The sequence below is a fragment of the Talpa occidentalis genome, unplaced genomic scaffold (assembly GCF_014898055.3).
Source record: "Talpa occidentalis isolate TD23 unplaced genomic scaffold, MPIMG_talOcc4v2.1 talOcc4.17, whole genome shotgun sequence".
Classification (NCBI taxonomy): domain Eukaryota; kingdom Metazoa; phylum Chordata; class Mammalia; order Eulipotyphla; family Talpidae; genus Talpa; species Talpa occidentalis.
This window is the reverse complement of record NW_023601754.1, coordinates 37,515,002-37,528,042: the sequence shown is the minus strand read 5'-3', so window position 1 is coordinate 37,528,042 and position 13,041 is coordinate 37,515,002. Positions and strand designations below refer to the sequence as shown.

Genomic DNA, 13,041 nt, shown 5'->3' with positions numbered 1-13,041 from the left:
GCTGGTTCATCAGTGAAACAATGGAATGTTTTGTTTTGCCTACCAGATTTGCCATCCTGTGGGCAAACAGGCCCTGTGGTGCCCTGATCAGGACCCTGAAAATCCCTTTGAGCTTTCTGGGATCCATTGGGGAGAACATGCCCTGACACTCAAAAACATGCTCAGCATTTCAGCATCATTTGGTCAGCAATTCTACTGCTAGCAGTTTCGCTGGAAGCCTGGAGAGGCATATGACACAGGTGTCCGTTACATGGAGGGGAGGACAATGTAGAGAGCTAGCAGATGTTAGGCTGGGGTGCTGCCCACACCGCCATTTACTTATTCAGTCACTCAGTAGAAATGTACAAAAAACCTGCTGTGTGTCAGGCACTGTTCTAGGCTCTGGGCATACTACAGTGAACAAAATAGGTGAAATTCCAGCCTGAAGCGAGGCAAGGGAGGATGTGAAGATGGATGGATGGATGGATGGATGGATGGATGGATGGATGGATGGATGGATGGGATTGAAGGAAAGAAAAGATGAATAGGTTGGGGCGGAGCAAAGGGGAGAGAGAGAGGGAGGGAGACAGGTAGGGAGAGAGAAGATAAGTCATTTCATGGTGAAGGTTGAAGGAGAGAGCTGCTCTTTATCCAGAGACTCAGGACAAAGTTCCCTGAGAAGATAACAGTGGAGGGGAGACTGAAGGAGGAGAGGGAATAGCTGTGACCTTCCTAGGGGAGAGAACACACCCCACCCCATGGCCCCATGGGGTGGGAATTTGCCCCATGTTGCCAGCAGCAGCCAGGAGACAGACCAAGAAGACAAAAGGAGGTGGACGGAGAAGGAGGCAGGCCCTCCTGGAAAGCCAGGGCTGGGTTTGAGTCTAGTGATCCTACATCCAGTGTGAAAGGCCCCCTGTGGAGCACACTCTTCGAGGGACAAGTCACCATGCTGTTGTCATCGACCAGGCGAGAGAGGATGAAGGCCTGCACCAGCGGGGCACAGCGCCTGTGGGGAGAAACAGGCAGATTCTGGACAGTGACAGCGTTAGAAATAAAATTAGCGTAGGCTTGTCACTGTTATCAGGGAAAAACATACCTGCTTTAGCAAGTCCTCCTGGGGACTTCCTGACCCTGGCCCAGGACTGGGTGGGGCCTTTTGTCCTTGCAGACCCTTCTCAGTTCCCTTGAGCCCTGTGCATCAGCCATGGAGGAGAAGTTATAAGCTGGGGAGTAAATTAATACAACTGCCCAGAAAGACTGACTTTATCTGCCAAAGCTGAGCCTACGCAAAATCCTGTGACACAGCTTTTCCACTCCCTGCTATGTGATTGACAGAGACGCATGCGCACAGGCCCCAGAGACCACACGAGAACATCCACTTGTATGCAGCACCACTCATGAGAGCTACAACCAGGGTGTTCGCCAGCAGAATGAGAAGTCTCCTGGGGCATACCCACCATGGGGAACGCTACCAGCTCAGGGTGCGAGCAAGTGTCACCTGCCCACCCCAGGGTGGGAGGGCCAGCGGGGAAGCCTTCACCAGCATGACCGAAGCAGTGGAGGAAGCCAGACACAAAGAGATCTCCTCAGTTTTTTCCATTTATGTCAAATTCAAGAATAGGCAAACCTTACCTGTGAGTCTGAAGTCAGGCTGGGAGGGACGGCTGCCTAGGAGGGCCGGGGATGCTCAGTTAGCACAGGCCCTTTTGCTGGGTTCTTATGATTTGGCCCTTGTTCTGTGTGTGTGAGAGAGACTTCAGTCAAAAGGTGACTTAAGAAAAGTTTACAGTTCTTTATTACCTTTAAAATCTGAGCTTCTGCATTAAAACATGCCTCAAAGGACGTTCAATGGAAATATTTAATAATCTCTGGGCAGTTAGATGCTTCTTGCTTTTTTTCAGGGTGTAGACAATTTCTAAGGTCTCTTCCATACACACACACACACACACACTATTTAATTTTATTAACAATCTGATGAGGACAGAGCTTGAACAACTAAGGATATAAATAATCTCTGTATCTACAGGGTCTGCGTCTGTGGATTCAACCAACCATGGATTTAAAATCTGCTATATTGTTAGGCCCTCCATGGTTGAGTCTATGCTGTCACATACACCCTCTTTCTCGTCTTTATTCTCTCAAAACACACTATAACAACTGTTTATACAGCATGGACGTTGTAAGTCACTTAGAGATGATCTACAGTGTGCGAGAAGCTGTGTGTAGGTCACATGCAGAGACCACACCTTTTTATATAAGCAACTTGGCATCCATAGATCCGGGTATCTCGGGGCTCTGGAAGCCAATTCCCCAGACGGATGAGTATAATGTTTTATCCAGCAACAGATACTGAGGAGCTCAGAAACTCAACCTAATCAAGCATGTCAAGAATAAAGGGGAATATTTGTTAATTGAATGTCATGTTATGTCCTCAGTTATGCTTAATACAAGATAGGCAATTTAGAATTCCCAATTATCCAATTAAAATGCTAATTATCTCGTACCTTGATAAGGCTGCTCTCAGGAAGAGAGTGAGTGGCGCTCTCGGGTGCGCCTGCCTTCCTGGCGTGACCGCTGCCGTCTTTGCCGCTGCCCTTGCCTCTGGTTGGTGAATTCCCGCCTTCGAGAGCCTCATCCCAGGGCCTCTCCCGGAGCTCCAGCTCCTGCTTTTCACCAGTGCCCCTGGGACGCCCACCCTGCCTCTGTCCAGGCAGATCCATCTCGTTTCCATTACAGTCCCTGTGCAAACACGAGACCAGAGTCTGGAAATTGTGCTCACATCATTCACCATCAGGACTTAGCGCAAAGCCTGCGCTACCCAGGAGTGCTGCCCCAGACCTCCAGCACTGGCATGCCTGGGGGGCATCAGGGCCTGCAGGAACTCCAAGGTCCAACCCGGTTTGGAAAGGTTCCCAGCACTGTTTCCTCATCTGTGCGGGGTGGGTGGGGGTGGGTGGGGGTGGGTGGGGGTGGGGCATGTCTCTCCTGTCCCCAACAGGATTGTTGTAAGCATCAAATGCTGCCAGTGGCTGCTCAGTCTTCCTTATTGGGTTGACTGCATGACCTGCCCCAAGTCTCAGAGTTGGTAGCAGGTCCTGGATTGATCTCGGTCTGTGTGAGTTCCCTCCCCTCCAGTGTAGCCCCTCAGAATGAGGGTGCTAGTGGAGGGCAGCCTGGCAGCTTCTGGGGAATCAGGGGAGTAATCTGAGCAGGAAGTGGGCTCAGAGTCTGTCTTCACTAGCAGACTACGTGGAGGTGGTCCAGGCAGGCCCAGCATGCCTGGTGCCATGTGCTCCCTGGCCAGGTCGCCTGAGCCTGCAGGTCCTTCCCTGGGTGGGAAGGCGTTGTTGTCCCTGGTCCAGGGCCAGGGTGGGGGTGGCAGAAGGGGACAGAGCGGAGTCTTGGGGAACACCAGGCAGAAAGAGAACTGCTGAAGGCGGGGTGGCCGCTGCAGCTGCTGCAGACGGTCTGTGTGCCTGGGGTGCCGCATCGGCACAGGCTGTGCTGTGAAGCTGTGTGTGAGCAAGGTTTTATTAATAATGCGTTTCTGGGTTTAGTCCAAGGCTTTAAATCAGTCCCTTCTTGGCGACAGTGTGATTGCTACTTGCTCATTTAAAATGCTCGGAGCCATTATGCCTAGCTTTCTCTCCAACTCCCTCCCCAGTTTGCCACCTCACAGGAGACCCAGAGAACTTGGGTGTAGGACCTGGGAATTTGGGCAGAACCCTGGACAGGTCTCTGCAGCTGCCCCTGTGCAGCGGCTGGCGACGGGTGGGAACCGGGGCTCTCCTGCCAGGTAATTCTGGTGGCCCCATGGGCCCCCAGAAGAAATGAAAGGAGCAGCATCTAACCGCCCCTAAGAATTCAGGAACAATTAGGCTTCTGGTCCATGTGAAGCATCTCCTCCTCCTGCTGATCCCAGAACCCTGCTCTGGCTTTGGCTCCAGGTCCTCTGTAGCTGCTCTATCTGGGGAAAGCAGGAGACACTCTGCTCCTCCTCCAGGTGACTCTTGGGGGCCCCCCTCCACGGGATGGGGATCGTGGTCTTTCTTACTATGAATAGAATTTGCTTTTAGTAATTGGGTAGTTCTTCAAAGGCATGTCACATTCATTACATAATTATGGCCATTTTTATCCAGAAAATAAAATATTGATTAATACTCGTGAATGGAAAGTAACTTAGTACAGGGACAGCTGCACAGAATAGTCATTTGTCCCCAAACACATAAGACCCTCTGCACCACCCTCCCCCTTACAGGTTCTGGGCTCTGGTGGGGAACTGGGGGTCAGGAGGTGAGACTTAAGGGCCAGCGTGGGGGTGGGGTACAGCCGGGAAGGGACTGTAGACCGAGGCGCCCTGTACCATGGGCACCCTGTGTGTGCACATTTATCCCGGAGACGTCGGCCCATGCCTGGAGCCTGGCTGTGCCAGAACATGCAGGTGCAGTGTCCAGGTGGGTCTGCGCATGTTCCCTGGTTTTAGAGGAGTATCTCAGAGACCACCATAGCCAGGCGTCCTTCCCTGCAGCCTGCAGGAGGGTCCCTGCTGCATGCACTCCCTCAGAGGGCTCTGAGCAGTGACAGCGATGATGGCCATCCCGTTCCACATGGATCCTGGACGCGGTGCTCCCTGTGTGCCAGGCATGGTCTGCTTCATACTATTAAGTCCCTTCAGTGGCACCCCAGCCCTGTGGGAGGTACTGATATCACCCCGTCTTACAGATAAGGAAACTGAGGCACAGAGAGGCCATCCAGCTGGTAGGTAGCAGAGCCAGGAGTGGGACTACCTGACAGGCCTGAGGGTGCAGGACCCTGCCCTACCAGTAGAGCCTCTGGGAACACTGCAGTAACAGTGGGTATGAGCGACCTTCTGGCTGAGATGACCCACCCTCTGCCCTCTGGCTCTGACCCATAGCCCCCTCTGTAACCCTCCTGGACACACTCCTCGGCTGAGTGAATGGCTTCCACCCACCAGCCTGTCTTCCACTCTCTTGCTCCTGGTCCAGCTCTCTGGAACCTGCTGTGCTTGGAGGCCCAGCCTGGAAAGGGGGTGATTTGGCTGATGATCAGCTCACACAGCCCCTGCCGACCTCTCTGGCCCCATGTGCCAGTGCTCACAGCTAAGCTGGCAGGGGCTTGCCGCTCAGGGCAACCTCTGCTGTTGTCCTGGGCAGCGGATGCATTCTCATAGGGCTATGGCTGTCTCCTCATTAGATGGTAAACGTCACAGGACAAGAGCTGGGCCGTGTGCCCAGGAAGGCTCTTGGGTTTGGATTTGCGGATCCAGGGGGAGGCCCGGCGACGCCGTCCCAGGAGACACCATCCCTACAACCTGGGACTCAGAATTTGCTGTCCCTGGCCCATTAGTCATTTCTAGACACTGACAAATGGGCCTGCCCCTGTGTCGCTGCAGTAGCTCCATCCACCTCGTTATTCACAGCACATACTCTCCCAGATTACTTAAAGGTTCTCATTTATGCCTGGATACAGAGCATTTTCTACCCACGTTTGCTTGGGAGAAATTTATAGGCAAGGGTGTTGGAGCAATAGCCACATGTGCAAGAGCTCCAGGGATCCCGGAATGCAGAGCGTCTGCGCGCGGATCCTGGCTGTGGGTGGAGCCCACCTGCTCCTGGGGGCAGCAGGGGGGCTGGGCCATGTGCCCATTGGTGTGCTCCCCACCCCGGCCTCCCTCCAGGTGTGCAGGAGGGAGGGTCAGTAAGGCCTAGAATGACAACAGTCAGCACCCAGGTTTTTTGTTAATGCCCTGACTTGAAGGCTTCCAGACCTGGCCCATACTTGAACCTGGACCCCAGAGAGGCCAGACCTGTGCTGTGGATTCCAACTCCGCTTCCTGATTCCCTCCTTTTATGCTGGTGAATTTTCTTGAGCCTACCCTTTGACTGAGGGTGTATCACTGCCTAGGCCCCAGCGTTGTGGGGGTGGGGTCTCACGGCCATCCCCTCCCTGTTGCCTCATTGTCCCCACATGGCAGCTGTAACCAAGGCCTCTGGGACCCCAAGACTGATAGTTCCCTCCTCCTTTCTGGCCTCCCCTTCCTTCCCTTGTTATACTTCACATGGCCCCTCGGGGTGTTGGAGGTCCAAGGCTCCAGCCACATACTCTGCCTTTGCATCATTTATTGTGGCTCCAGGGGGTCTGAATTGGCCATAGATTAGTGCCTCATTTTGCCAGTAGTTAGGCCGCTCTGGTTGTGAGTCAGCCAGTGCCTCACCTGGCTCAGTTTGCCCCGTATCCCATTAAAGGTCTAGAAGGGTCTTCACTGAGTGTCCTTCTGTTGCTGCCTTGGTCTGTGACCCATCCAGGAGGAAACAGGCAGCCTGTCCTCCCGCCATGCTCACAGGAGCCTTACGTCAAGTGTGGGGCCTGGTTTGGAGCACCTATTCTTCACCCATATCCTCTTTCCACAGGCTCCCGAGTCACGGCACCTGGGCACCTTTGGGTCTGCAGCCAGGCTGAGGTCCCAGAGAGAGGGACCCGGAAGCCCGTTATATCCACTTGTTATGGCCACTAAGGCCCCAGGTTCTCCCCATGCAGTGTCAGAAAGACTAATTTAAAGCACAATTAGATGCTGAAGTCCAATCAGAAGAACCTCAGACCCTTCTCAGCTGGGGTGGATGTCCCTCGTGGTCTTGTTGTCTCTTCCTTGTGGGCCTGTGGAATCCTCCATGGCAAAGAATCTGCAGCTGGAAGCTGGGCCAGCCGTTCCTTCGTTTGGCACTTCTGAAGTGTGCCTTTTTCTCTGAGTTACCTTTTTCTTAAGCAGGAGCCAGGGCACGTGTGTCCTGAGCGGGGTGCATGGTAGAGAGACACCTGCTGATGTGAGTGGCTATAGTACAGGGGCCCAAACCCTTCTGTTGTCTCAGGCCGCTGTAGAATGTTCTTATCATTAATCTGCGCGTACAGCTGGCACAGATCACCTGGAAAAGGCTGTGTGGAACCTGCAGCTCACCTCTGCCCAGGCGGCTGCATCTCCCAAAGCTAAGGAGCAGCGAGGCTCCTGGAAGGCAAGGGCTCTTGTACTGGACGTGGGGCCCCTGGTGTCTGAGGGGAGCAGAGACTGCGCCCAGCCAGTGTAGGGGGCCTGCTGCGTGGAGGGAGTGCAGGGCTGTGGCTAGTCCCGCCTTCCCGTGGGCTCTGGGACTGAGCATAAGTGGCTGCAGCTGCCTGAACATCCCCACCGTGAACTGGAGCACATGGCTCCCGTCGCCTCCCTGACAGTCCTGGGAACCCTTTGTTGAGGCAATATTTCACTCGCAGAGGCCCAATTATCCTGTGCGGTTTGTAAGGCAAGTCTGAAAGCCGACGGAACACAGCAGCACCGTTCCTGCATAACAACGACTTAATACCCAATCATAACAATTATACATAATTTGTGTTTACAGTGCCTGGAAAATTAGACTCCTCCACACAGACATTCTCTGAAACAGACCTAGAACACGAGAGGCAGGGTTGCCGCTGAGCGAACCCGAAGGCGGTCTTGTTCTGAGGAAGGGGCGGCCGCACAGCCTGGGGGGGGCGGGGGGATTCCACCTACACCTGCTTCTCCCTCTGGGCCACCCACAGGGCTGGGTCCAAGCTCTTGCCTGGCCTCTGGGAAGGGGTGAGGGCAACGCCCCTCCCTAACTGGGCTCTGCAGAGGCTGGGCCCTTGGAACACAGAGCCCCATGCCAACTGGAATGCACCAGCCCAGGTCCTGAGGCATGTGGTGGGTGGGGCGGGGTCCAGCCTGGGCTCTCAAGGGTTTGGCACTGCTGATGTGGTGTTGATGTGGCTGGCAAGAGCTTGGGGAACAGGGGGAATTGATTTGCTGCTTGTCCTAAGAGTGGAGAAGCGGGGCCTGCCTCTAGTCCTCTCTCCACCTCCCTGGAGACGACCCTGCCCTCTCCAGCTGCACAAGGGCCTGTCTCTCACCCTCAACCCCGACCGGTGCCAATAGCTTCCACTCTCCTTGCCTTCACCTTTCTCTGAGGTCAGATCCGGAGCCCTGGGCGAGTCCTGTGAGGGGCCAGCGGAGTTCTCGTGTCCCCCCAGTGGTGTATCCAATCACCCCGAGGGCTAGGGTGCAGCTATTGGACACAGGAGTCCCAGGGAGACAGCCCCTGCAGCCCTGTCTCCTGCGGCCCATGCCAGCCCATCTCCCCGAAGCACCAGGGTTGTCCCCGGTGGGACTGGGAGGCTGGGCCTCGCCTTGTCACTGGGGGTGGCGAACTCTTTGGCCTTGCTCCTCTCCACACTGACCTTGGTGGGCCTGTGGCCTGTGACTGACCTTGAGCTCCAGGCCTCAAAGAAGCATGATGGAGAGCTCAGGCCTTCGTGGGGCCATAGCTGAGCAAGGCCTGGGCAGAGGAGTGACCCCAGGGCGGGGTGTGCAGCCCCCCTGGTGACCCCACCTGACACTGTCCTTCCCCTGCAGCCTCTTCGAGCACTACTGCTACTCCCGGGGCGGCATGCGCCACAGCTCCTACACCTGCATCTGTGGCAGGTAAGCCAGCGTCCCAGGTCATGTGGGTTGGTCAGGGGCAGAGGGTGAGGGAATGTGAGGGATTGTCCAAGTCTCCCCTCCCAGACACACCTGCTCACACCCACATCCACACCCACCCCAATGCCTGCTTGTTTGGAAGTCGTTAACCCTTTTGAGGCTCCACAAGCGAAGGCCGCCTCTGCCTTCTCGCGGCCCCGTGGGTCAAAGGTCTGGCCCCTGCAGCCAAGTCTGAGGCAGCCGCTGTGCTGGTGTGCACGGCCTGGTCCATGAATAATACATATGAACATCTCAGTCCTTGGAAATGTTCTTCTCTGGTAGATAGAGAGAAAAATCATTATTTCTACTTTTATGATTCCTCAGACTCCCGAATGGGGGCCATAAATATTACACCCAGGTGAGGGTTTTTTTTTTCCTTTGGACAGACTTAAAAGTCCTTTTTTTCTTAAAGGTACCACTCATTAAGGAGTCTCTGTGGAGTTGGGGTGCAGGGAGCCACTGGCTTCCTATCATAGTCCTGCAGGGCTGCAGGGACAGCCCGACATAGCCAACCCTTCCCAGTAACCCTCCCTCTCCCTCTGACACCAGCAAAAGACAGAACCCCACCCCCAGGCCCACAGACCCCTCCCCATTCCTGTTCTTGACCCACACTAAGTGGGACCCATTCCCAGCCCAAAGGACACCTGCCTCAGAGGCCAGGGAAGCCCTGAGGGCAGTACTTCCAGGGGTGCACTGTCCCTGGCCAGGGCCCCGCCCTCACCTCTGCCGTGGGTCTGGTTCAGCCACTTCTGGGCCTCTTGAGGAAGGTGGGCCATGCTATCCATGGGGTGGGGGGTAGGGCGCTAGCCCCCCGGACCTGCTAAGGAGGATGGACCTTGACCTCCCCCTGTACTCTGCAGTGGTGAGAACTCAGCTGTCCTGCACTACGGACACGCCGGGGCCCCCAACGACCGGACCATCCAGGATGGAGACATGTGGTAAGTGAGACGGGCCCTGAGCCTCCTCTGCCCTGACTGCATTTGAAGAGTGGACCTAGGTGGGATTCAACCTCAAGCCTGAGGCTCTGGTCCTCTCCTGAGGCACTGACCAGAGTGAGGCCTTGGGCCTGCTCTGGGCCCAGACTGCTCGGTTGAGGCCACTGCCTGTTTGGTGCCTCCTCTCATTGCTTCTAGCCGAGCAGAGGAGCCAGAGGACCCTATGAGGTGGGGTTGGCCCCTGGGGGCCTGGACAGTGGACTCTCTGAGGAGGTCTGAATCACCCCCACCACACTCATACTTTTGTCTTGGGCACCTTCGTCTGGACCAGGCAAGATTCCCAGGGAGCCTACGCCCTCTGAAGCCTGCCAGCCTCTGCCTCGGGACCCCTTGGCATCAGGCCATCAGTTCAGGAGGTCAGGGGTGCTTCTTGACCCCACACTGTCTGCAGGGCGGTCCTGAGGCCCATTGCATGTGCTTGCAGCTGCTCACACAGCCATGACCCAGCAGACACGGGGCAGCTTCAAGGCCAACAGCCTGCAGCAGACTCTGTTGGTGGAATTGTGGGTCCTGCTCACAGGCTTCACTGGGCCCTGGGAGGGGTTTGTGGGGCCTCACTGACCTGGAGCAGCCTGCCCTTCATCTCATGGCACTCACTTTCCCTCCCGTCCTCTCTACCATCCAGATGTCCTGCAGGGGCAGGTCAGACAGCTGCAGGCAGGGCCACTGCAGGGCTCCCAGCCCATAGGCCACGCATCCGGGCCCTCAGGCATCTCGCTGTGGTCATCCACCCACAGATGCTGGGGGCACACACAGACCCTCCCTCCTCTTCCGTGCCTTTTCCCCTGTTGCTGAGGCACCCCACAAGGCTCCCCAAAGCCTGCTTAAAGGCAGTATTGAGGTTCTTCTCAGGTCACTTGTGCACCTTGCTAGGCCGTCCCTGAGCTGGTGATACCTGCACACTGGCCAGGACACCTCACACAGGTGTCACCCAGCCCTGAGGCAGGGAGTGGGAGCTCCTGCACCCCGGGTCTTCAGCCCTCGTCCATCAAGGGGCCTGTGTGGAGAGATGCCGTGTTCTGGGCTGTCACTGCCAATTATTTTCAGAAACCCACCCAGCCCCAGGATCCCCGTGCTACTGGGCGCTCTGGGCACACTGGGACTGGCCGCAGACTCTGCACTCACCCAGGGCCGGTAGCCAGGCAGGGTATTCTGGCTCGGGCCACTGTTGGCAGGAGCCCAACAATGGCTGAGTTCCCTCTGAGCCTCAGTTTACTTTTCTGACCCATGGAGAGAGCACACATGCCTGTCAGGACTACCTGGGGTAGCAGAAGGGCCGTATCGGGAACACAGGTGCTGACCGAGATGCCCTCTTCCCGGGGCCTAGACTGGAGAAGGGCTGGGGTGCACAGAGGGGGACATCCCCAGTGGCCACAAGGCAGACCACGAGTACTGCCTCTCCCAGAGTGTCTGATGTCCCTCCTGGAGGGACTGAGGGCATGCGGTGATCTTGACAACAGGGTGGATATCTCAGCCCCTCCACCAGGTGCAGCAAGGTCACTGAGGCATAGTAGGGGCTGCCTCAGACTTAGCACAGCCGGAGCGGCCAGTCCCTGGTGGTTCCAAGGAGCGACCACCTGGCATCTTCTGGGTTTCTTACCCCAGAGCTCTCTGGGTTTCTCACCCTAATGCTCTTTCTGTGGTCCATTCTGGCTGAGCGGGAGGACAGGATGTGGGAAGCCAGTGCCTGGGCAGAAGCCCAGCCCCACCCATGGTCCCAGCTGTCCCAGGGGAATCTGGGCTGCATGGCCTTGAGTGTTTCTCTGTGAATTTACACCCCAGAGGAAGTGGATATTGTTTTTCCCTCTTGATCTGCCTCAAAGAGGGACCTCACCCCACAATAGACCAGTCCCAGCTGTGAGCTGGGGTGGCCCCTGAGCGGGGGGCGGGCCTGACTGACGAGGGCCCAGCACACATCAGGCCTCTGGGTGGACACTGTGGCCAGCTCACCACCGAGTGGCTCCTGGCACCGCGTGGCACACATGTCTGCTGTGGCAGCGTTAGTAACACGAGCAATCCAAGGAAGCCCACGGACATTAATGCCAAGCCCAAATTGGTGATTTTATTTTCTAGTGCTAACTTTGAAATGTAGCCAGTAGAATAATTATGAGTTTATTATAGTCAATTTATTATGCAGCATTTAGAACAACATGTTTTGTTGATTACTGCTACTGCCAGATTGCTGGCAGCGTTTATAATCCATTGTTTTATTGAAATTGATCTGCTGAGCGTCTACTGCGTTCGGTAAATAATAAATCACTCTGTTAGCCCAACATAAAAGCCAAGATAATTCATTGTAGGTATGAAACCAAAATAGGAGCTTAGTGCGGACTTTTTTCAGAAGGAGAGCGTTCCAGAGATGATTCTGGGTGCCTGTGGGGGGCACTCTGGGGTCTCAGTCCCTTGATGTTGGGTGAAAATGCCTCAGAGATATTTTAGCATTTAGTAATGGTGCTGTTTGGGGCCGGAGCTGGTCCAGGGCTGTCAGATGACAGGGGGTGGGGAGGAAGTGGGTGAAGGTTGCTCCAGGGCACCAGCCCTTTCTTTCCCTAAACCCCCAGTCCAGACATGGCCCCCACCGCAGACCAGGAGTTGGAAAGAGGCCTGGCTGCATGGAATGAGCATGAATTTCCTACCCCGCCTCCCCCGACTGAGCCTCAGTTTCTCTGTCAGCCTCCTGTTCAGGGAGGAGCCAGTGATGACTAGTGCAAGCACCAGGCACGGAGGCTGGCATGGGGTGGCCCTGAGCAGTAGGGGCTGCACCAGGGCCAGCAGGGGGGCTCCCAGCCCCTGCCCCCCACTCAGCTAGTTCACACCCAAGGAGGCCTCTGGTGGGGCTTCTTGGACTTTGCTGTTGGCTCAGAGCCTTTTGCCACCGTGTCCCATGGGGCCCACCATGAACCCCATACCCAAGTTACTTTCCCTGGAAACGCTTAGTTGCTTTTTGTTTTTGTTTTTGAGAGAAATGGTCAGGTATTCTAAAACAGGGGATCTTTACTTGCTCACACGAAGCGCAGAGGCTGAGATCATTCGAGGCCCTCCCAGGTGGAGCCCCAAAAGACTCCTCCCCTCCAAATCAGTCTGACTGGTTGGTGTGATGTGCTGGGGCTCCTCATCAGGCGCATCCTCCGGGTCCCCACACTCCACCCTTCCTCCCAGAGCCAGCCTGGGCTTTGGAAATCAAGGTGGGTGAAGGAACAAAAGACCACCAGGGGGCGCCACAGTCTGTTCTGGATTCCACAGGGAGAAGCTCACTGGGGGTCTCAGGCTGGACTCCTGGCCTTTCAACTCTGCCTGCCTCCCCTGGACATCAACATGCCTGTGCCAGGGGGGATGGGGCCCCAAGGGTGCCTCCAGTGGGCTCTGACTTGAAAACAGCCGGGACACCCCTTCACATCCACTACCCCCATCCCACCATCTGATCAGGTAGCAAGGAAGTTGTTTCTGGGACAGGGTGGGCTGTGGCCCCTCTCAGAACCTTCTAGAGCACTTATCCAAGGATGCCCAGGCCTGGGTTGGGTT

General features: G+C 55.9%; 1 protein-coding gene across 1 annotated transcript in view; it reads left to right on the top strand.

The window, feature by feature from the left end:
- Nucleotides 1–13,041, top strand: part of PEPD (peptidase D) — a 93,318-nt gene that overhangs the window by 62,855 nt on the left and 17,422 nt on the right. The window contains exons 10-11 of the mRNA XM_037516494.2: nucleotides 8,420–8,488; nucleotides 9,385–9,462. Coding sequence (XP_037372391.1) covers nucleotides 8,420–8,488; nucleotides 9,385–9,462 — 147 coding nt within the window. The remainder of the gene's footprint in view (nucleotides 1–8,419; nucleotides 8,489–9,384; nucleotides 9,463–13,041) is intronic.